This window comes from Sciurus carolinensis, chromosome 3 (genome assembly GCF_902686445.1).
Source record: "Sciurus carolinensis chromosome 3, mSciCar1.2, whole genome shotgun sequence".
Taxonomy (NCBI): domain Eukaryota; kingdom Metazoa; phylum Chordata; class Mammalia; order Rodentia; family Sciuridae; genus Sciurus; species Sciurus carolinensis.
Window position 1 is genome coordinate 110,348,902 of NC_062215.1, and position 24,254 is coordinate 110,373,155.

General features: G+C 33.7%; 2 protein-coding genes across 10 annotated transcripts in view; one reads left to right on the forward strand and one right to left on the reverse strand.

Annotated features, from left to right (window-relative positions):
- Nucleotides 1-13,610, forward strand: part of Marchf7 (membrane associated ring-CH-type finger 7) — a 55,576-nt gene extending 41,966 nt beyond the window's left edge. For 3 of the 7 annotated variants that reach the window (XM_047546027.1, XM_047546026.1, XM_047546030.1), the window contains exons 7-10: nucleotides 5,178-5,287; nucleotides 8,048-8,161; nucleotides 9,616-9,664; nucleotides 12,266-13,610. In XM_047546027.1, the coding sequence (XP_047401983.1) occupies nucleotides 5,178-5,287; nucleotides 8,048-8,161; nucleotides 9,616-9,664; nucleotides 12,266-12,324 (332 nt within the window). In that variant the 3' untranslated portion in view covers nucleotides 12,325-13,610. Of the gene's footprint in view, nucleotides 1-5,177; nucleotides 5,311-8,047; nucleotides 8,162-9,615; nucleotides 9,665-11,874; nucleotides 11,900-12,265 lie in introns of all 7 variants that reach the window. The other 4 variants (XM_047546028.1, XR_007107805.1, XR_007107806.1 and 1 more) reach the window with 4 other exon arrangements.
- A 40-nt stretch (nucleotides 13,611-13,650) lies between these two features.
- LOC124980455 (CD302 antigen) overlaps nucleotides 13,651-24,254 on the reverse strand; it is a 133,165-nt gene continuing 122,561 nt past the window's right edge. For 2 of the 3 annotated variants that reach the window (XM_047546025.1, XM_047546023.1), the window contains 2 exons: nucleotides 22,967-22,993; nucleotides 15,736-16,923 (listed from right to left, as the gene is read on the reverse strand). In XM_047546025.1, coding sequence (XP_047401981.1) covers nucleotides 16,721-16,923; nucleotides 22,967-22,993 — 230 coding nt within the window. In that variant the 3' untranslated portion in view covers nucleotides 15,736-16,720. Of the gene's footprint in view, nucleotides 14,037-15,735; nucleotides 16,924-22,966; nucleotides 22,994-24,254 lie in introns of those variants that run through there. The other variant, XM_047546024.1, reaches the window with a different exon arrangement.

A 24,254-nucleotide genomic window follows, 5' to 3' on the forward strand; every position in this document is an offset into this window, starting at 1 on the left:
TAAAATGATATTATTTATATTTGGTTGCTCTTTGGAGAATAGATTTTAGGGGGATCCAGGAGTAAAGGCAGGGCAATCAACTAGGAAGCTTTTACAGTAACACTGGCTAGAGTTAGTGAAGGCCATATAGATGTGGTAGTAGTGACAGTGATGATAGAAATGGATAGATTTTTGGTAGGTTTTTGGAGGTAGAATTAGACTGGAAGGAAGCCAGAAATATAACAGTTTTGGGGCAGGAAACCAAGAGTTCTGTTTTGGACATTATGCATTTTTTAGGTAACCATATAAAAATGTCAAGTATTCTATTAAAAATCCTGGCACGGGAGAAATACTCAATGTTACAGTTTAGGAACCACAAGGAACTAAATAACATTTAAAATTTTGAGATTAAATAAAGTCTTCTAGTGAAGGAGTAGATATCGAAGACAGGCCCAGGACAGAGCATTGGGATGCCCAAATATTTAATGAGTGCAGTAGAGATTTGAAGAGCAGCCTCTAGCAGATAGGAAGAAAGCTAAGAAAACGTTATGTTGTACAAGCCAAAAGAAGAAATTGTTTTAAGGGCAGTATGATCAACCTTATACTGCTAAGGTGTCAAGTAAAGTAAGAATAGTGAAATGACGGTTTTGATAACATGAATATCATTGATGACTTCAGACTCTGGAGTGATTTAGACTCGACTGAGGAGAGAAACGGAAGTTATAAAGAGGAGATAGCAGCGTAGCCTGCTTTCAACAAATGATTGCCAGGGATATTGGAGATGTGCAGCTGGAATTAGAGAATCTTAAGGAGTTACATAGTTTTTCAGGTTGGAGACTTCCAGGTATGTGTTTTAGAATCCAGTGGAGAGGGAAAAGAAATCTCTGAAAAGGAGAAAAAACTGGGATCCAGAGCATAAGTTGTTGAATGGTTACCCTTTGGGAGGAGAAGGGGATATTTCATTTCCAGAAAACTATTGTAGATATGGGCATTTATCAGTTTGTTGGTTTGGTGGAAAGGGTGCATTACTTCCTTTATAATTGCTTCCAATCTCTTAGGGAAATTAGCTTTTTATCTGATTGTGAGGCAGGTTAGATTTTGAAGTGTGGGGGAAATAGCGTTCTAAGGCTCTATGGTAAGTTTTCCAGGTAGCAGTAGTGTCCATAAATATGATTTTAGAGCATGGGGTATGGCTCAGCAGTAGAATGATTGACCGTCATGTGCAAGGCCCTGGGTTTGATCCCCAGTGCTACAGAAACTCAAATTTTCAAATAAGAGTTTAAAGTGAGACACATGCAGTTTTTAAAAAGCAGTTTGCAGTTTCTTGGATACAGACATTGATTACAGTTCATTGGGCCTGGGTCCTTAACTGGGTAAATATCATGAAGGGAGTTAAGGGTATCATTAAGGACATAATTGTGGTTTGATTGTAGAAATTTAAATCAGGAAATGTGTGAAGATATCAGGAAGTGAATAGAAAATGGTAAAGCCAATGTCTTTGAGTCTCAATATTAAAGAGAACTGTCAGACAAGTTGAAGAGAACTGGAATGATTAAATTGTAGGTATGCAAAATGAGAAGATGTTTGAAATGGAGACCTAGGGGTAGTGCAGTAAATGGTCAGGGTATGACCTTAAATTAGGTACCTGAGGTGGGATCATAATGGAAACAAGGATTTGAGTAAATTAGAATCCAAAGTGAATTGTTCTATGTGGATGTTGAAATAACCAAAATATAAGTTGATAAAGAAGATAGCAAGCTGGACACAGTGGTACACACCTATAATCCCAGAGATTTGGGAATCTGAGACAAGGACTGCATGTTCAAAGCCAGCCTCAGCAATTTAGCAAGACCCTGTCTCAAAATAAAAAATTAAAGCTGGGGAGATAGCTCAGTTGGTAGAGTGCTTGCCTTACAAGTACAAGGCCCTGGGTTTCGTCCCCAGCACTGCAAAAAATAAAAATAAAACAAAAATAAAATAATTAAAAATTAAAAGTACTGGGTAGGTTGCTTAGTGTGGTAGTGCTCTGAGTTCAATCCCCAGTACCAAAAAAGAAGAAAGTAGCAAGCTAGGTGTTAAAAGTCATTGACAAATGAAGTTTGAAAATATATCAGTCAGGAGGCACTGGTTCTTAAAGGAATTTATTGGTGTTAGACCATGAGTACCAGACGACATAGTGGAAGTGACTTGACAGGATGAGAAAACTGGGAAAATGAATCAGATTAATAAATGAACATAAGTATAAGATTAAGGGTCTGTTAAGTATAGCTTGGTGGCATAAATATGTTGTAAAATTTGATAGCAGTGATGTTAATTTTCATAGTCTTTAGAGGAGTTAGAGTACCTATTCAAGATGGGGATTAGGTGCCATTGGAAACTTTTTTCCTGCAAATTCTGAAATGAGGTTTTAAGGAGAGAGCAAAATCCTTCAGAGCATGAGTGGGGAAGTAGTCTTCCTTATATGCTTGTCTGAGTCCCAGGCTCTGGAACAAGGCGTTTCTTTTGTAGCTCTCTCTTCTCTTAGTTGTTTGGTGTTATGATAACCTTTTAGGCTTAATTAGTCACTGCCATGAGGTGTTATTAGGAGTCATTAAAAGATTACACATAAAGTGCTTAGCATGGTTCTTGACACTGAATAAGGGCCCAGCAATGTTAGGTATTACCATAATGAAGAACTTGATTCAACTTCTGATACATTAGCAGTTGGATTGTTATTGTTGAGTGTGGGGGAAAACACAATACAAGTTTTTTTGTTTAAGAACATTGTCTTTTTGGAGTTAGACTAGACCTTTGTCTTCAACACTCAGCTAGCTATAACCTCTTGAGAATGGTTTGTTTATTTATTTATTTATGTTTTTGAGGTACTGAGGATTGAACCAGGGGGACTCTCTACCCCTGTGCTACAACCTCAGTGTTTTATCCTGTTCTCCTGTCCTTCCTGTAGAATAGGTTGCTTTTTTGTTATTGTTTGGTTTTGGTTTGTTTTGTTTTCTTATTAAGAGCAACTCTTATTTTGGACCCATATATCTCCAGCCCTTTTATTTTTAAACACGGTTTTCCTGGACTCAAACTTTAGGGGCATGATAAGCAAAACATTAGATTGAATCAAGTATGAGAGAAAATGATGCAGTCAAGAGACAAGTAAACATGAGATGTATGAGGCCACTGCCAGTGTAACACACAGCATGCCATTTTTATAATAAACTTTTTTGGGGGATGGGTACCAGGATTAAACTCAGGAGCATTCAATCACTGAACCACATCCCCACCCCTTTTTGTGTTTTATTTAGAGACAGGGTCTCACTGAGTTGCTTAGCACTTCTCTGTTGCTGAGGCTGGTTTTGAGCTCACAATCCTCCTGCCTCAGCCTCCTGAGCCACTGGGATTATAGACAGGCACCACCATGCCCGGCTTACAATAAACTTTTTTTATAATAAACAAAAGAAGTATATAGCAATATTATGTATGGTATAGTAAATACATAAAACAGCAGCATAGTTGTTTACTAACATTTTCAAGTATTATATACTGTACATATAATGGTATGTATTATGACTTCCATGACTGGTGGTGTAGTAGATTTGTTCACATCAGCATTAGCACGAACTCATTGCCCTCTGTTGGACAGCTATGCTGGATCATAGGAATTTTTCATTCCATCATATTCATATGTGACCACTATTGTATATCATTCTTCTCATTGACTAAACTTCATGACTGTATAGTGAAAATCTGATATTATTTGACTACTCATTTTGAGACATTATCATGTACTTCTTCAGATTGGTATTCACCTTCCTTTTAGCTATTTTCTTGAAAATACATGTTATTATTACTGTGTTGGATTTCATGCCAAAATTTTCTCTTTTAAATATTGCTGCTATTTAAATAACACAGTTATGTAAGAGTTTTTTTGTACTCCTTGAAGATGGGCTACAGCTTACTTTGTTGAATCTCTAAAACCTCTTACTGCTTGGCACAAAACACTCAAGAAATGTGAGTTGAATTTAATTTAAACCTCTTCTCGGTTATTCATGTAACTTACTCTAATTTAGGACATTTTTTATTTGAAACCCTGTTTAAAACAAGAATGGGGGGAAACTACATTTTTAATTAGATTGAACTATCACCTACTAAATTGGATCCAAAAGTTTATAATAATCAACTGTTGAGTGCCTATGAAACAAGTGTTCCCCTCTAATAAAAAGTGGTAAAATAGAAATAAAATTTTCCATTTTGACTATTTTTAAGTGTCCAATTCAGTTGCATTTATTGTGTAATCATCACCACCATCTATTTTCAAAACATTTTTATCACCCAAGACAGAAACCTACACCCTTATAATAAGCAGTTAATTCCCCACTTCTTGCTTCCCCCCTTCCCAGTCCCTGGTAACTTCTACTCTACTTTCTGTCTCTCTGAATTTGCCTAATGTAGATATGTCACTTAAGTAGAATCAAAATATTTGTTGTTTTGTATGTACCTTATTTCATTTAGCATAATGCTTTCAGGTTTCAGCCATAGTGTTAGCATGTATTCTTTTATAGACCAAAGGAACTGGGTTGGTTGGTTGGTTGGGTTTGTGGTGCTGGGGATCAAATGCAGGATACTGCGAATGCTAGGTAGTCAGTCCACCATTGAGCTACATTCCCACTCCCAAAGGAGCTGCTGTTATCTGGACATGGAGTGGACCCATATTTTCCCCTCCTAGTCAGCAGGGCAGGCATATTTCTTAGACTCCTCGGGATCTTGAGTATAGGCTATTACCTGAAAAATTCTGACCTGATTATAAAAACTAGCTGTTTTAGATGCTGTCATTAAACTGTTTTCATGGCATCATGTCAAGGTACTTAAGGAGGAAGTATAAAGTACAGGTGACATTCCATTGCCTTTGTCAGCTTCCCACAATCAAAAGGGTATATGAGCATCAAGGAGAAGAAAACAGCAGAGGTATCTGAATAATGGGTGGATGCTTAAATATCATAGGACAGGAACTGACATACACATTGGGTGTTGCAGATTACTATTTTAAGAGATTTACTAGTTTATTGAAGGAACATAATCTCTCTTCTCTCCCCTTCCCCTTTTCCAGTACCCTTCTTTAGACTTTCTGCATTTTAAACCTAAAAAAATTAGGAGGGGAAATGTTTTCAAGGTCAGTATAAAATAAGTTTTACTTGTCATTTAATTTTTACCAGGTTCTTCATTAGAGGCTGTAACCACCTGTGAACTTTGTAAAGAGAAGTTGCAGCTTAACCTGGAGGATTTTGATATTCACGAACTACATAGAGCTCATGCAAATGAACAAGTTAGTATATTTTGCCTAATTTGGTAAGTGTCTATTCTATGCTTAAAGGACAGCTCTTGAAGAAAAGATTAAGTCATGGTCAGAAAGCCTACATTAAAATAGTAATAATATTCTTAACATAATTCTGCATTAGATATTTATAGTTTTTCCTTAACTTTAAGTGAAAAACAATCATGGTACAGGTTTTTAATTCATCAAGATAAAATTTGTTATGCTCCCCTAAGTAAGCCTGAAAATAATAAAACCTTAGTGAAGTGGTCCCAAAGTAGGCGAGCCAACCTTATTTCCCCAGAACTGTGTTTGAGATGCTTAAGTGATACAATTAGAATAAAGAGCTCAGTGTCTTTCCCTACTGAAGGAAGACTGGGAGCAGAAGGAATGTGTTTAAGATTACAAGGGTGACCCTAAAGCCGTACTGTCAAAAGTGTGGTTAGTGTATTTGTTATGAAAACATATATGTTGGCAAGGGAATGTATGAAATGCTCTTTCCTGTCCCCCATTTTATACTGAGGTGAGGTACACACAATATCAAAATCATTTTAAAATGCACAGTTCAATGGTTTTAATACATGTTAAAGTGATGTGCAACCATCATCTGTTTCATTTTGAAATATTTTCATTACTTAAAAGAAAATCCTGTAGCCATTACCATTTGTTTCTCATTCCATCTCCTAGCCCCTGTTATCTACCAGTCTGTTTAATAAATTTACCTGATCTGGACATTTCATATAAATAAAATTTTACAATATATGAGGTCTTTTGTGACCAGCCTTTAATTTTAAAATAAAATATGGAAATAATGGATACTCTTTAAAAATATGACTAAAATTATGGATCCTCCTTACAAAATACATAGCACAGATTGTGTATATAATTTTTAAGGAATTCCCAGATCTCTTAAAACTAAAAGTATTTGCTTAAGATATTTAAAGAATGAAACATTAGTGGTTGATAAAGTATAACTGCTATATCTTATAATAGTTTTATTATTTGTTTCTCTAATAAGCCAGTTGTCCAAAAGAGAAAATCACTTTCAGCAAGAATCACTTAAATCCCCAAAGAGTCTGTGTATACAGCAGAGCATTTGTATTTTATAGAATAGGGGAAAGAGTATATAGAAATATGGAAGAGTGCAGGGAAAAGAAATAATTTTATCTTTTAAGAATGAGTAGGTTTCCAAAGAATTTTCTCCTACCATCTTCCTTCTTTAGATGTTCATCATTTCTCTTAATACCAATGCTTTGGTTTTTCATTCAAGGATGATTTTTATTGTTTTTGAAGCACTTTAATGACTTGCATTCTTACATAATTTAAAAGTGTTAGGAAATACTAGGTGGAGTCATTAAAAACAGTGGCGGCCTTGATTAAGCTTCCTGGCTTTAATTTGTTTGTTCTGTATGAATCATGGATTCTAGTGACTTGACAACTTCTACCCTCATTTTAAGTGAGTATTTTTATACAATTTATTTCCTCGTTTTCTAGTGGCTTCAACATTTGCAAGTTGATAACCATTTAAAAGCTTTGTAAAAATTTTCTCAATATATGATTTTTTTAAGTTAAAAATTAGCAAAATAATTAAGCATTTAAAGAACCCAAAATTTCAAATTTCTTGAATGCTCAGTGGAATCTGATAACCAGTTGCTAAAAACAAATATTAAAAATGCACAATTATTAACTTAACATGATTTAATTGCCAAAAAAAAAAACACAACCTACCTTTTCACTGTTAAAAATTATAGGACAAATTAGATTTTTATTGTAGTGCTGGGGATCAAAGCCAGGGCCTCACACATGGCAGAAAATGGCTTTACCACTGAGCCAGATTCCTAGTTCTAGATTTTTAAAAACACTATATTTATGACTTATATTTATAGCTTTAAAATAACAACAGGGCTAGGGATATTGCTCAGTGGTAGAGCCCTTACCTAGCATATTTGAGGCCTTGGAGTCTGTTCGCAACACACCATACACACACACACACACACACACACAGTTTTGAACCGAAGGACTCTTTTTTATCAATTAAAATTTCTGTGCAAATGAGTTACAGTGTTATCCTGTTAGTTTATTCTTATGTTTACTGTGCCTTTAAACTAATTATATTAGCTGGGTGCAGTGGTGCACGCCTATAATCTCATTGGCTTGGGAGGCCGAGATGGGAAGATCTCGAGTTCAAAGCTAGCCTCAGCAATGGTGAGCCACTAAGCAACTCACAGAGATCCTGTTTCTAAATAAAATACAAAATAGGGCTGGGGATGTGGCTCAGTGGTCAGGTGAGTTCAATCCCCAGTACCAAAAAAAAAAAAAAAAAGTATATTATACATGAAACATTTAAACTACCAAAACAGGTATTAGTTCAATAACGTATTGCTTTAGTGTAAATAAAATGTTAACTTAAGCAAACATATATAGCTAATGACTTTTTGTAAAAGGCACTTTATTATAAGCTTCATAAAAAAACAAAGCATTCATTCTACAACAAATTATTTAAAAGTTAAACTTTTATATAAATCATTACATAAAGGAAGACTGAAAATAAAGAAGATATTCATAATTATTTGGACTCATGGAATTAGTAAAATTTTAGGAAATTGTGGAGAGCAACTTTTTATTTCTTCTAATAGAATGGCACTGTATGCCTTACCAGAAATTGGATATAAATATAATTCCTCTAGTTTATCAGTGAACCATGACTATCAGTCACATTCTAATTTTTCATTCTCTGTTTTTCTTTTTCTCCTGTTTGCTTCCCTATTGAAGGCTGAGTATGAGTTTATCAGCTCTGGTCTCTACCTAGTTGTGTTATTACACTTGTGTGAACAAAGCTTTTCTGATATGATGGGAAATACAAATGAACCAAGCACACGTGTCCGAGTAAGTAATGTTGGAATGGGGAAGAGGGAGGGTGTGATATAGCAGCAAGTATTTATTTGCCTTGGAAAGCAAATTATAAATAAAAGTATTATAGATTTAATGAAAATTGCTGTCTTCCTTACTTCTGCAACAAGCAGCCTAATTTTCTCATAAAGCTATTTAGAGAAAGAAGTAATTTTCTAGCTCTTGACAGTAATTGAAATATACTTCAGGGGACAACAAGGACAGAATTAGAAACACCAAGGGTAAATGTTTTTTAATACTTAAACAAAAAAGGCCCTTGTGTTAGAAACCTAAAATTGAACTCTAAAAGCCAAAAGAATATGGGAAATTAACTTCAATTTGTGTGTTAGTATACTGTAAAAGATGACCAGTATACTAATTTTTTAAGTGTCCATATTATAAATTAAGATATGAACTAGTTACTGTTAACTGTGTACACTACTAACCTAATAGAACATTTAGACTAGTTGTATGTTAGGTATTTGTAAGTTAACAATGCTGTTTGCCTCAGTGTACTGAAGGAAACATGTACTCTGCTTCCTGGGCCATTTTGTGTAGCAGGGTATGGGGTCTCTACTGTATCTGTTATTACAGAATTATTCTGAACACTTAATATCTTGAAATGTGTTCATAAATATATCTTTCAAACTATTTTTATATAAATGTTTACTGATTAAAAATTTAAATTTCATGTTAAAGTGTAATATTTTTACTTTTAAAAATTTATATCTGTATATAATACTCCTTTAAGTTAGGAAAATGCTTTTATCGTGAATATTACAACAGTCCATTGAAAGATTATCATTGAAAAAAAAGAGAATAAACTATCAGAAGCAACATTCAGAATTTGAGCAAAGATCTCTTGACTTCTAAATACTTCAGAAATCATGAGCCCTTAATTTTAGTTAAAGCCATTAAATGATTTCTACAAGTGTCTTGAGAATGAATAAATTGTGTAAAGCATATGTCTATAGAATTCATACCTTGAAAAAAGTTAGTATTATTAATACTGTAATAAGATTAAAATGAAAGTCATTGTTAGAATTTTTTGAAGTATAGAGTTAAAATATATCTAGAGCTATCAAATTTAGACAGGCATATTTGAATTCATTTTGTCCAATAGCAAGGTCTTAGGGGGTCCCCCCTATTTCATTTCATAATTTTAAAAAAATATTATATAAGAAGACAATACCATTGGATGAAATTATTTTATTGTATCTGCTTCCAGTTCCAAGAAACTGGTTCCTACTTGACTGATAATGATTATATAAAACATTTAACAATAATGCCCTAAAGTTATAATTTTTGATGTGGGGGGAGAAAGTCCCTCATTTAAAGGATTAAAAATGATGTTTGACTTTTTAAGTAAAGATGAATCTCCTATACTAATTCTTTCTTTAGATCCATTTGCAACATTTAAACTACTGTATTTCTTTCTGCATTGTTTCTAGTTTATTAACCTTGCAAGAACTCTTCAGGCACATATGGAAGATCTCGAAAGTAGGTGGAATTTCCCCTCCCCAGACTTGTTGAATTTACTTTTGCAAATTAAACCCACAGAACAAAACATAAGTATATATACTCTTTTCTACCAAATTAGAGCTTCATTTATAGGTTTCTTAATACCAAAATGATTGATCTTGGAAATATGGGCTGGGCAATTGACATTATTTTTTTAACAGCATATATTATTTATTTTAAGTTATGGAAGGATGTAATTTTAGCCACTAGCATTTTATTTTGAATAAATTGCTTTTGATCACTTCAATTTTAGCACTTGTAATAAAGTCATAAATTTACTAATCAAGGCATATCTTCCCCCTAATTTTTACTTTTTATTCAACTCCTTTGATTATGAAGTGTTTTCCTTAGTGTTGTACATGGTTCCAGGAAAACAAGGGAGAAAAAAATCCTGATTCTAAGTCTATAACAAAAGCCATAAGGTGTTCTCTTCTTTGTTTAGGTCCTTGTGGACCTTTAATATGTAGGTACCTGCAATCTTTTTTTTTTTTTTTAAACTGTAGATAGACACAATATCTTTATTTTTTTATGTGTTGCTGAGGATTGAACCCAGTGCCTCACATGTGCAAGGCAATTGCTCTACCACTGAGCTACAGCCCCAGCTCCCTCCAGTCTCTTTTAAGACCACACTCCAGCATAAGGGCATAAAGGTTCCCAGGTGAAGGTACATAAACCCCAAATCTTCAAAGACATTTCACAGCATGTCCTCCTCAAAGTCCTGCAATACCTCCATATTGTTTCATGCCTGGTGGGCACATGGGTATTGGTGTCTCTGGAACAATTCCTAGAAAATCCAAGATTACCCTACCCAATCCCTGCCTATTTTACTTTTTCATCCAAAGCAAAAGACTCCCTATTTCATAAGTGTGTATTCTCCATTTGATTACCTTATATACTCATCAAATTTTTGAGAGTGTTACTTGTATTGTGTAAAAGATTTTTGCCTTTAGACAAAAGTCAGCATCCTTTGAAAATAGTTTGAGAATTTAGTTCTCATTAAAAACCTTTTAATTTCTTGAATACTCTTAAGACATGGATTTTTGTAAGTAAGTATACTAATTTTAAGTTTTAAAAGGATTTGAGATAAAACTGGACAAAAAAATTTTTGCCATTTTAATTAGTATATGTGAAAATAAAGGAATCAGTTGGAATTCATTTAATGTAAATTTTTTCTTTTATAACTTCTTAATTCTGATCCCTTATATTGGCCATTATACAGGTCTCTAGTTTTTTATTCTTTTAAAAATAATTTGTAATCTGTCAGATGTGAATGATAAATATGTTTTAGTATGTATTCCCCAGATTTCTAGTTTTTTTTTTTTTTAATTAACCTCTCGTTTAGAATATGGTTTCCTAAACACAGCAATATCTTTTTCCTACATGTGAGAGAGAAGAAAGAGGTGGAGGTGAAATATTTCCAAATTTAGCTAACAGTGAAAAATGTGGGTACTGATATTAATTACAAAGTACCAAAGTACTAACATTCTGAAAATTCAGATAACTGAATTTTCTTCTGCTGTGGAATTAAATAGAAAACACAAGAAGTTTTCTATAAGGCTATTCGGTTTTTTAGTTTGGCATTTCTTTATTGATACAACATAAAATTTAAACAAAACCATAGGGTTTATCTCAGTCATGAGCTGGGTATATGCTTGACGTCATTTATTAAAAAGAGATTTTATCTATAGTTCTTCCATACTTTCACTATGCTTTTCTTTGGGTGCCCTTAAATTTTGCAGTATTAATACAAGAAAAGAGTACGTTTTCTGCCCTTGATAATAAGAGGTGTTAATTAGATGTTTATTTTTGCAAACTTTCATTTTCCCTTCACATGTAAATCAGTTTAAAGAATACATAGTATTTAACTACATGTCCTTCCTAAAGACATTCCAGGATGTTTTATGTTAAATCTTGAGTCACTGATAACTCTTAAATAAACTGAGCTCAGAAATGTTGATAAAGTGATTTAAGTTTCTGACAGTTTAAAGACGTGAATAATCTCAATAGTAGTTCTTTACTGAATCCAAATCTTTTAACTTAGGCTGTGTCTATATAAAGCTTTTGACTTACTGAATACTTTTTTCTTGGCATTGTATAGACATAGCATTGATGTAAATTGCAAGAACACCCATAACCTATTATTCTATGTACATTTTTTTCCATTCTCATCGGATGCATCAAACATGCAGCGGTAATAAGCCAGATTCTACTCAGGTGTGTGAGAGGACTTGCCTTAAATTCACTTTTTCTCTGATATATATATATCATTAGTTACTGTGAACACAAATTTATCTCAGAAACGTTTTAGAAGATACTCTTGAACCACATTTTTAAGCATTTTCATTTTTATAAAAATTGTATAACATCACAAAAGATGTGGGGGTGGGGGCATTGTGGGATAGGCATCACTCACAATCAAACCACCCTAACCCTGTCATGATAACTTACCATTTTGACCAAAACAGTATACTAAATTGGGATTTTAATTTTACAAGTCATTGCTGTTCTGGCTTCATATTTACACCTCCCATTCTCATCCCCCTTAAAATCATTCTTGATCATCCTGTTTTCTTTCAACAGCTTCAGAGGATGATTCTGAAGAAGATGGAGACCATAACAGAACATTTGATATTGCCTAACTTCATTTAAGACAAATGGATGATCTGTGAACAAGTGTTTATTAAAACTGGCAATTAAGTATGATTTAATTTTGTGGGGGGAATGCCTATTAAACATATTGACTATACATAAAATGAATATATACACATACATGTATACATGTACATATATATTCATTCTCAAGTGTTGCTGAATTAAAATTCTGCTGGACCTTTTTAACACTGGCCAGCAAATTCAATGTTTATAAACTGGTAATCAAAAGAATTTTTCTTTTAGGTGAGTGGGAAAGTATTACCCTTGTTTTCAATATCTAAGCAGTGCTCATCAACCCTTTTTTTGTGTTCTGAGTAGTCATATTTATGAAAAACGGTTTGTGTTTTAGTCTCTTGCTAGTGAGAAGAGTGGGACAAAATATGCTTTTGAAATAAAAATGTCAAATGGCACCTAATTAGTTTTCCTTTTAAAATGCCTTAAATTGCAGTCACATTTTTAATAATCATTTATTTCCAGTGTTTTGAAAAAAAAAATTTTTTTTTAAAGAATGGGAAGGTTATGAAGAGCATTATATTAGGTTTCCAAATTTAATTTGAATTCTAATTCACTTAGCAATAAAACCTAATTTTAAAAAAAAAAAGTATATAAATGAAAGATGTAGAAATGATGGATAAATTTTTGTATTGATTTTCAAAATGCAGATTTATATTTGATAGGCTATAGTATGTATAGTATTCCTTTTAGGAATATTATAGCTGTAAATTATATCAGAATTGCCAGTAAAATGATATTTGGTTAAAAAGAAAAACTGTTGCAATCTCAAGTTAATAGAATATTTTTAAATCCCACATTCGAAGTTTAAAACACTGGTTTTCAACGTGTTTTTTAGTGTTGTCACTTCTTTATAGATAAATATGATATAAATAACCTATTTGGATCCTGATCATTTTTAACTGTTTCTTGGTAATTCTGAGCATTTATTTGATGATTATTAATATTTTTCACTACCTTTGAAATTCAAACATGAATATTACCTGTTCAACATGAATTGAGTCTACAGTGTGGTCATGAGTTGTGTGTATACTTCCATAACAGTGTCTTTTTCCTCTGTCAACACCCTCAGAATACACTTAAAAATACCTTCAGGTGGTTGCAGATTAAAGTCTGATGTTATGGCAACCAACTACTCTTTTAAAATCTAAATAGAAACCATGTAATTTCTCAAATGTGAATGAACAGTTTGCCCACACTTTGTTGGTTGTATGTAAAACTTTGGCTCGAAATAAAGTGCATACTGATTGATTTTACAGTTTGAACTGTTTCCTTTTAAACTGCTTAAAGAAGACTTAAGACCTTGTAGCCAAGAATTTTATTAAAATTTCACATCCCAGTTCATACAACATGTTTCTAAAACATTTGCTTAGCTCTTCCCTTTTGCATTGCCTACTTAAAGTAAAAGCACAAAATTGAAGGATGCCAGTTACAATATATTCTATCAGTCCTTAGAGATGCTTTGGATTCAAATATTATACTTTAAGTAGAATCCATTATGAAAATTGTCTTCTGCTTAATCCACAAAATATTTAAATATTTTACCTGAATGGCAGAAAATATTCTGTAATTTCCTTCTTATTTTTCATTACTGAAACAGCCAGTGGTTTGAGTCTCATGGTATTTTTGTAGTTCTATAGTACTTAAATATTGTCAGGTTAGCTTCTGCAGCTGTGTAAATTTAACACTAGAGGAATAAGAGAAAAATCTTCACTGGTTATCAGTTTTAAACTGAACAGAAGTAAAGAAATCATACATCCCTACAAATAATGCATATTCCTAAGAAAATGTAGTTTAAAGTTGTTCTTTGTATATTTCTGCCAAGCGTATAATGTTGGGGCTAGAGATCCTTGCCTAGCATGTGGTAGGCCATGGGTTTGATCCCCAGCACCACAAAAAAATAAAAAGTCCTAATCAGGGAGAAAGAAGTCATTGAAGAAAGCAAATACCATGTTCTGGAAGTTAACAAACCTGCCTGTGTTGTTAATATTAAAAATAAATAAAGATTTCAATTATTTCAGTTATCTGCTGACCAATAAATAGATACAATGTAGATACAAAGACCTGTTAAAGATTACTAAATTTTTTGTGGGGTGGGGGGTAAAGGGGATTGAACCCAAAGTACTTTACCACTGAGTTACATCCCCTCCAAAACTTAACATTTAATCACCAGGGACCTCTAGAAGATGCACTTTTTTTTTTTTTTTTTTTTTTTGCTGTGCTGGGGATTGAACCCAGGGCCTTGTGCTTGTGAGGCAAGCACTCTACCAACTAAGCTATATCCCCAGCCCTACCAGGGACCTCTAGACTTGTTATAAAATGAAATCAAACATTGAAAATTAAACAGTAATTTAAAATAGCCATTTTTCAAGAGCTGTGTTAAATTGTCAAAATGTATACAGAAAGTAGTTGTATGGAAATTTAGATTTTAGAGCAGCACTGTTTAGACTTTGTGATGGTGAAAGTGTTCTGCAATATATGCTACCTAGAATTGGTAGCCACTAACCAACCACATGTGATTTGAAAGCTTAAAATTTTTTTAAGCATTCTTTTTCTTTTTAACCTTTATTTATTTATTTGTATGTGGTGCTGAGGATTGAATCCAGTGCCTCACAGACGTGCTAGACAAACACTCTACCACTGAGCACAACCCCAGCCCCTAAAATGTTTCTTAAATGTAATTGAAGGACTGAATTTTAAACCATGTTTACTTTTAACTTAAGTAGACTCCTGTGGGTAGTGATCTAGAGATAGATCTATAGATCTGAAAGGTTTGGCAGAGGGGTGATAAGATTGGTCTTAGTTCTTAAGGGACTGATAGAATTGGGGTAGGAAGGATTCCTAGCTGATGTTCATTATTAGCACTGTTAATAGCCTATCAGTAATATACTAGATATCACAATCACGATACACAATCTCATTCTTCTATAGAGCAATAATTATGAACATGTAATGCAACTAGTGTGTTGACACTTGCTTTTTTAGTACCACGTATCTACACTATCAATAGTTTTCTGTCACCACTTTGTAGTTATGGAGTCTTATTAACAATCGGGCCATTAATTGTGATGTCATTAATGAGACTGGAGATGCAGTGGATCTCCCTGTAAGAAAATCACTCCTTCCAAGATAATTGATCAGGTGAGGATTATGGAGTGATTACTGGACCTTTCAAGTTAATACAGATAGTAAATACAGTTTCAAGTTAAATCTATACATTCTCTTTTTTGATACTATTTTTGAGCTGTAAAAAATGCTAAGGAAAATCACTTGTTTCAGCTTTCTTCTGTTTTTACTTTTCACTCCCAAATGTTTATTTTCGCCTTTGCCTGAAATGTGCAATAAATGTACTGAAAACTTTATGCATCATCACTACAGTTGTACAGTTTTTTTTGTTGTTTTAAGTCTTGGCTTTAATTTTTTATGTCTTTTTTTTTTTCTCTGAATAGTGGAGGCATGAGTGATTTTTATTATTTCCATAATTTCACATCATTAAAGGATTAAATTTCTAAATGTTTTGGGAGCATAATACCTTGAGTACATAAAGAGTACATAAAGATAGGACAGCAGAAGAAAAATCCTTAAAGGGACACTATGATACCAGTGTTAATCACATTGCCAGCCTTCTCCTTGATTTCCTAAGTATGGCTATAATCTTTTGTTTAAAAAAATTTTATAAAACTTTAATCATTTATGACAGTGCTAAATACTATTTGTGGTCCAAAATGATGTATCTGAAAACAATGAAACTGTAAAATTATGTGGAATATGGAGTGTTAGAAGATTTTCTTCATCTAAATCAAAAATACAAATAGAGGAATCATCTGCCAAAGTAGCCACTATCAGGAATATTTAAATATATAGAGTCTACTTAAAAATCAGATTAATTCCCCAAATGACATTTGTTAATAAAGGAGCAAGATTAAAAACTAAACTGGTTCAACTAAATGGAAGGGAAGATAGAAGAGGTAAGGCTGGATTATCAATTTTACTTCTTGGACATTAAGCTTTCCTTCATATGAAAGTTTTTGCCTTTAAAGAGCTGGTTATAACCTATAAATTAGATTTAAGATCTTTCCTTTTGTAAAACCTTTAACAATGAACTGGAAGGTTAATTCTCGTCCTGATGAGTGCATGAAAATATTGTTACTAGGAAAAGGAATTACCATAAAAGTTATAATTCAATATCAAGTTGTAAATGAAAATCTTTTTTTTTTTTTTTGCGGTACTGGGGATCGAACTCAGGGCCTTGTGCTTGCAAGGTAAGCACTCTACCAACTGAACTATCTCCCCATCCCGTAAATGAAAATCTTGCACAGGATTGCTTGGTCAAGGCATTTGATGTCAATCTGTTTGTACATTACCAAAAATTTAGTCAAATTGAACAGCATATTCATTTTCTTCTGCAACTACCAAAACACAGTCGTCGTCATAAGGTGATTGTGGTGTAGTTGAAAAAACTGTGGTGAAACCAGAATCAGAATTTCTTTTGTAGAGGTACCAAATGATAGCTCCCAAAACTGTCAAAATTACTGTGCTAGCAATCACCAAAGTTGATGTTAAAATGTGGTTATCTGAAAAAGAAAAGATAAAGGAATATATGGGAGATTAGGTTGCTGCAAGTACTGTATTTTGGAGAATACAGTGGAATTTAATCATGTAAGTATTGAGAATTTCCCATTACATATTACTGTCAAGATTTAAATATATTAGTGTGAAAATGGCCATACTCAAAATTTCAAGTAAATATTGCAGTTTTATTTGTACTAACAATGATAAAGTACTCCACAGTCCTGTTTATTTCTTCCTTGGCTTTTATTTTCTGAACTAAGACCTTACAAATTCAGCTACTACCCTTTTCAGGAATAGTGGTATTTAAATCTCTGTTACATCAGTGGGGTATTTAATGGTTTGCCTTTTGAGGATTTAAGATTTCACAGATGAAGCACCATAAGCTGCAATATCTTCCACTTTTGTTACCTTGCGTGCATTCAAATACTATATATTTGTGTATTCCTGAAGTTCTTTATGTACAACTTTGCTGTTCTTGCCTATTTAGAACCCTTGTAATCTTTCTGTAAGAATTTAGCTCATCAAATTGAGAGGAATTACTTTGGTTCACTCGTTAGGAGGGTAATACTTTTGAGAAGATAACTATTATAGAAATGAAGAACTAAAAATGTGAAAATTTTTCAGAATTATTTTCTTTTTGTAGATGTGCCTTTTCGTGGGCGTGGGGGGTGTACTGAAGATTGAATCCAGGGGCGCTTAAAACCACTGTACCACATCCCCAGTCCTTTTATTCTTATATATTTTGCCCTTTTTATTTTTTTCATTTTGAGACTGTAAATTTCTGAGGCCTTAAACTTGGAATCCTGCTTCAGCATCCTGAATTGCTGGGATTACAGGCATGTTCCACCTTACCTAGCTGCTGATGCATTGTTGATTATTTAAATATATGGATACTCATTATTTCAGCTTGTGCTTGTTAAAAGTGGGACCTGACAAATAAAATTGGTGAGGTAAATCTGGCCAAATGTCACTATTTTTAAGGTTGGGGAGAGCCTAATTTGTATTTTTAAAGTACTGACAAGATTCTTTAAAAACACGGGAAGAGCAAATATCCACAACTGAATTATTTTTAATCCTAAAATAAAATTAGTGGACACAAATAAGTGTTTGGGGGATCAGGGTGCTATTATTAGAGTTAATAAAACCAAGAACTCTGTAAACAAAGTTCAAACAGGATTCTTTCATTGTTTTATCAAACTTAACATAGCCCATTTTCAGCATAGGGCCCTAACTTCCCATGCAAATACTTTATTTCAAACTAGTAATGAATATACAATTATACATAATAAAGTAATCATACAGTAATTACTTTTGCGATTACATGGTCAGAGAAAACAAAAGGTAAAGGCATCATAATTGAGAATGATTTAAAGATTCAATCACTGCTTTAACAAATCTAAAAAGATCTATTAGTCTAAGAACTGGACAGCATCCAAGATCTGGTGGATACAGTAAGTGTAATAAAGCATATATTCTTGTATATGTGCTTTGTTTTTTCACATTATTCAAGTGACCAAGTTGCCTTCAAGTCTTTTGGATGCTCCAAGTCAGCCTGGGGTATCTGCAGACTTAGCCATCCACCTTTCTCCTTGCTTGGTTTCCCTGACGTTCTCTCACTTTTATTTTTCATACTGCTTATTCCTAATCTTTGTGCACTCAAAATTCTCCATGGTTGACCTCAACCAAGTCTTTTATGTAAATCTACAGGTAAGTGTGTGTATAGTCAATGCCTCTAATTGCCCCCAAGCTCATTTAACAGTGTAAATGCCCACTGCCCAGTCATCCATATTAGGAATGTAGGCTTTATCCTAGACTTCTCCATAAATTAAGGGATCATCAAGACCACAATTTTTCTTTTTAGCCTCTTTTCATGACCATTTGTCTCCTACCACCTGTGTACCCTGGTTATGGCACTGATCATCCATGGTCCAAACTACATAATCTGCCTCTTAAAACTACATCCTTTTGTTGGACTAACTAGGTTTATTTATTGAGTGCCAACTGTGTATATAACATTGAGTGAGTGAGCAGAAAACTCAACCCTTCACGTTGGTTAATGCTGATAATCCATTAACCTTTCCTATCTTGTGCCTACTTATCCTTCAAGGTTTAACTCGATCATTTCCAGAAAACTTTGATAAACTCAGCTTGAGCAAACCCCTGTCCTGCATGCTCACCATGTGCATCCTGATATAGCCCACTTATTTTTTACATTCTTGCCAGGGAGACTTAATTTGTACTTAATTTGGGAACTCCCTTTTTGCTGTGCTTAACTATTAACTTGTGTCCTTGTTGCTTCAGCTCAGTGGTCCTGTTGCTACTTAGTAATACTTTCAGACTAAACTTAATGCCTATCTGTATGGCAGGCTTTAACTTTCTTCAGGTCTTCATTCTGCTGAAATGTGGCCTTATCAGTGAGCTATTTGCTGGACACCCTACAAAAACAAAACTAAACCTCCATTCTCCATGCACTTGCATTCATCCTTAATCCTGCCTTTTTAGTTCTACAATATATGTCACCAACTGACATTCCAAATGGTTTGTTTTACCCTTCCCACTGGAACATAAGCTTGAAAGCAAAACTGCTCTACTTTGTTCATTGCTGTCTTCAGTGACTAACTTCATTAGTATTAAATTATATACACATCTTTAGGTAATGCATATTTACATATTTGTATATATTTCGTGTGGGTGTGTATTTCAAAGATAACACTCCCTGGAATCTAAAAACCACATACTGCCAGATCTTTCCAACTATTCCAGACATGATCTTGAGACCCATTAGAGACCTACATGTTCTAAACGTTTCAATTACATCTTTAAAAAAAAAAAAAAGACTCCATTTATGTATGCTGTATCAAAATGTATAAATGCATTCTTTTCTTCAAAGTATATTTGCAACTAGCTACAAATTCAATCCTAGAAGATACATAATGAAAAAAATAGCTCCTGCCCTATTGCTCAACTCAATATCCATTTCTTGAAGTTAACTACTATTCTGCCTGTGTTTATAAACAAAATGATTACACTGCTTTTCTTGAATTTTAAAAAAATTAGATTGTGAGATCCATGTAATCAAAGCTACCGTCTTAAGTGTACGGTTCTTTAGCATTCAGTATGGTTGTGTGCTACCGTCCATTTATAGAACTGTAAAACTGAAATGATTTGACCAATTCCTACCTCACTCAACTCTGGCAAATACCATTCTCATTTCTGTTTAAATGAGATTACTCGAAGTACCTTGAGAGAATGAAATAACACATTTGTCTTTTTTTGTGATTGGTTTTATCATTGTAGCCGAATTCTCTCCAGAATCATGCTTGTAGCATGAGTCAGAATTTGTTTCCCTTATAAGTAAATGTTCATACATCATCATCTGTTGATGGATACTTGGATCACTTCCACCTTTTTGGCTATTGTGAATAATGCTGCTATGACATGGGACAAAGTCCCTGCTTTCAAACATCTTGGAATGGAATTGCTGAATCATGATAATTTGATTTTTAAGTTTTTGAGGAGTTGCCATGCTGTTTACCATGGTTGACAGCACCATTTTTACATTTCCACAACAGTGCACAAAGATTCCAGTTCCTGCATCTTCTTACTAAGTCTTGTCAATTTTTTTTTGTTTTATCTTTTAATAGTAACCAGCTAATTGGCGTGAAGTGGTTCATTTCTTGACTTTTAAAAATGCTATACATGAGTTGGCCATGGTGGTGCATGCCTATAAACCCAGTGACTTGGGATGTTGAGGCAGGAGGATTGCAAGTTTGAGGCCAGTCTCAGCAACTTAGTGAGGCCCTGTCTCAAAATAAAAAATAAAAGGGGGGCTGGGGAGATAGCTCAGTCAGTAGAGTGCTTGCCTTGTAAGCACAAGGCCCTGGGTTCGATCCCCAGCACCCAAAAAAAAAAAAAAGGGGGGCTGGAAGTGTAGCTTAGTGGTAAAGTGCCCCCGGGTTCAATCCCCAGTAGGCTCCCCCCTCAAAAAAAAAAAAAAAAAACTGTACATAGTCTTCCTGCAGATGAACGAGATGTAACTTCATATGCCCACACACAACACTTTCCTTCTGCATCACAGCAAGCCCTACAGAGAGGAAATACACGTCGTATTTTTGAATACAAAGGACTAGGGTCCAATATTTTATTAGATTCTTTTTTTAAAACAATAGTAAAGGCAATCTAATAAAACCTATGGGCAAAACACTTGAATGAGCATTTCACAAAAGAAGACAAAAAGGTGCTCAGCATCACTATCAAGAAAATGAAAATGCAATAAGAGCATTTTGCTTTGGGGAATATACTCAAATTGGGAATGTAGGTCCCCAAGAGGACATGGGAATGTTTGTTTATAAGTGGTTGTATTCATATTAGTTGCAAGGTACAAATTCAGATATCTGAAAATAAAATGGGCAGAATGAAATTTATAAAATACTGTGAAGCAATTTTAAAAATATTGTATATGCTCAACAACAGACAATTCTAGAAAAAATCCTCAGTGAAAAAAAAAAAAAGCCAGAAAAAGGTGCATAAAGAAAATATGTTAAAGTTTAAGAACTAGCAACTAATCTATAATAACAAATCATAACTGCTTAATCACCTCTGGGTTGGAAGGGTAATGATATTGACGTTTATTGGGAAGGTAATGAGGGAACTCTGGCGGGCAACACAAATGTTGGTTATTTTTTTGTTTTGTTGTGCTCGGGATCAAATCCAGGGTCTAGTATGTTGGGCAAGTACTCTCTATGGCCCTGGCTATATTAGTAATTTTTTTTTCTTTTTTTCTTTCAGGACTAGGGATTGAATCCAAGGGCATACTACCACTGAGCTATACCCCTAGCCCTTTTTAATTTTGAGACAGGGTCTCACTAAGTTGCTTGGGACCTCACTAAATTGCTGAGGCTGGCCTCAAACTTGTGATCCTCCTGCCTCTGCCTCACAAGTCACTGGGATTACAGGCATGTGCCACCACGCCTGTCTAAATGCTGGGTTTCTTAACTTGTAGTTACACTGATAGTACATAAATATCAAACTGTACATGTGAGAGTTGTGCATTTTACTCAATTATACTTCAAACTGATCATTAAAAACTATCCAGTTGATGAAAATTCACACAAGTTTCATAACTGGTACATTGCTACTGGGAATGCAAAACTACAACTCCTACAAAGATCAGTAATCATGAAAGTTGGGTTCATTTTTTAATCCAGCAATTGCATATCAGGGAATCTATATATAAATGTATATTTGTGCAAAGTTACTTATTGTAGCATTGTTTATAATAGCAAATGTCTGGAAACAACCAAGTGGAAGTTTGAAGCTGGTTCAATTAGGTATGGAAGCATATGTAGTTGTAAAGATAGAAGACATCTATTTGTAGGTGATGATATGGCAAGGACTCTATATTAAAGGGGCAAAATAAATCATATATCAGTTTGCTTACATTAGCAAACACACACACACACACACACACAAGAAGGTTAAAGAAGAAACTAAGCAAAATGGTGTCCAATAAAGGTAAAGATATGAGAGGATGGAGGCAGTATTTGCCTTATACATTGGATTTTTGAATCACGTATTACCTGTCCCCTTTTTTAAAAGAATGTATTTAGTAAGCCCTTAATATGGGTGCTTCAAGAATTCCAATTACAACTAGGAGTTGAAACTTTTTACCAAAAGATGCAGTCATATCCCACAAAAACACGCAATGCAGTTCCATGGGAAAATAACAATTTGGTGTTTTAAAAAAAAGTTCATTTCCTGTATAACTTGTGGTTACCATATTTAAAATATCCACTCTTATTAAGCTAAAATAATTTTCTACATTTTTATAAAATTCTGTTACATAACTTTTTAAAAGGGGTCTGTGGGGCTGGGGAGATAGCTCAGTCGTAGAGTGCTTGCCTTGCAAGTACAAGGCCCTGGGTTCGATCCCCAGCACCGCAAAAAAAAGGGGGAGGGGGTTCTATGGTGGTATTTTAACATGCCAGAATTTAATGCCTTTTTAATTATGGGGAAAAAAAAGTTTAAGACCAGAATATAACTTACCTGATAAATATTTCTTGTTATATGGGACTGAAATACAAAAGAAAATTAAAATTAAAAATTTACTATGCTTTATTATAAGATTGACTTTAAACACTTACACAGTGTTAAACATGAACACCATTAGTTTAATATTCCTATTTCTACTGCTTTGTCACTGGTCTCCTGTTATTAAATGTAGCTCTTAAAGACAGATATAAGGCCCTAAACAAAAGGCATCAACTTGGTTGGTGGAAAAAGAATAAGGGAACTTGAGAAGACAGAGGAAGGAAATAAAGAGAATTCTGGTGGAGAGTATAGGAAGAAAAGGTAAAATTAAACACCATGACCTTACCTTGTTAGTATGGATTTGCTATTTCTGATGTTTATCATTTAATTAAAAATTTGCATCAGTGCCCTGAAGTACAGTATGTAAAAAGAACTAATCTTAAAAAATCAAATATTTAAATTCTGTGACACTATGACATTTATGTACTTAAAATAAAACTAATTATATTCAAAGACCCTGCTGTAGTATATCAAAAAAATGTGTAATTTTATATGTTAAAAAAGGAAATAACCAGAGCCAAATGTCTGAGTTTTGTTTATAGTTAAAGCAGGAGAGAATACCAAGGATGCAAAATGGGGAAATGCCTGTCTTATGTCATTTTTCAACCATCCCAAATTCATATTTTGGCATTTTAAATTTCTTTACTGAGAAATGATTTACTCTCCAGAATTTAGAAGCACAAACTTTGTACAATGTTTAACAAATAACATCAGAATATTGTGAAACAGGAGGACAATTTGGTTCACTAAAATTCATTTTAATAAATCAGAAGAAAATTTACTATTTTAATCTAGAATACATCATGAACTATGATGTAATTTCTCTGTTTGCCTAAGTGAAGGATGTTACTTCTTGTAAAGAATCTAATTCCCTGTAAAGTAACCTTTGAATTCTGCGATTATACAGTTATTCTTCACCACTGCTTCTCAGTCACCACTGCTGCTCAATCAAATCATACAATAAAATGTTATGGTAATTCTTCTGAAAAACAAGGTATTTTTGATCTCTTGGAATCTTTAAGCAGATAGAGTTCAATTGCACCTGGTTTGCATAATCTGGCCCTGCCTCTGAAATGTAATATTTAATTTCCAAGAGACTTAAGAACAAACCACCCTACTATATTCTGAATTCTTACCCCATTTATTTAGTGAGTAATACTAATCTCAGAAAAATATTGTCTGAAAACCAACTTTACTTTACTTTTCCCACCCCTCTTAGAATGGAAAAAAAGACATTCAATCA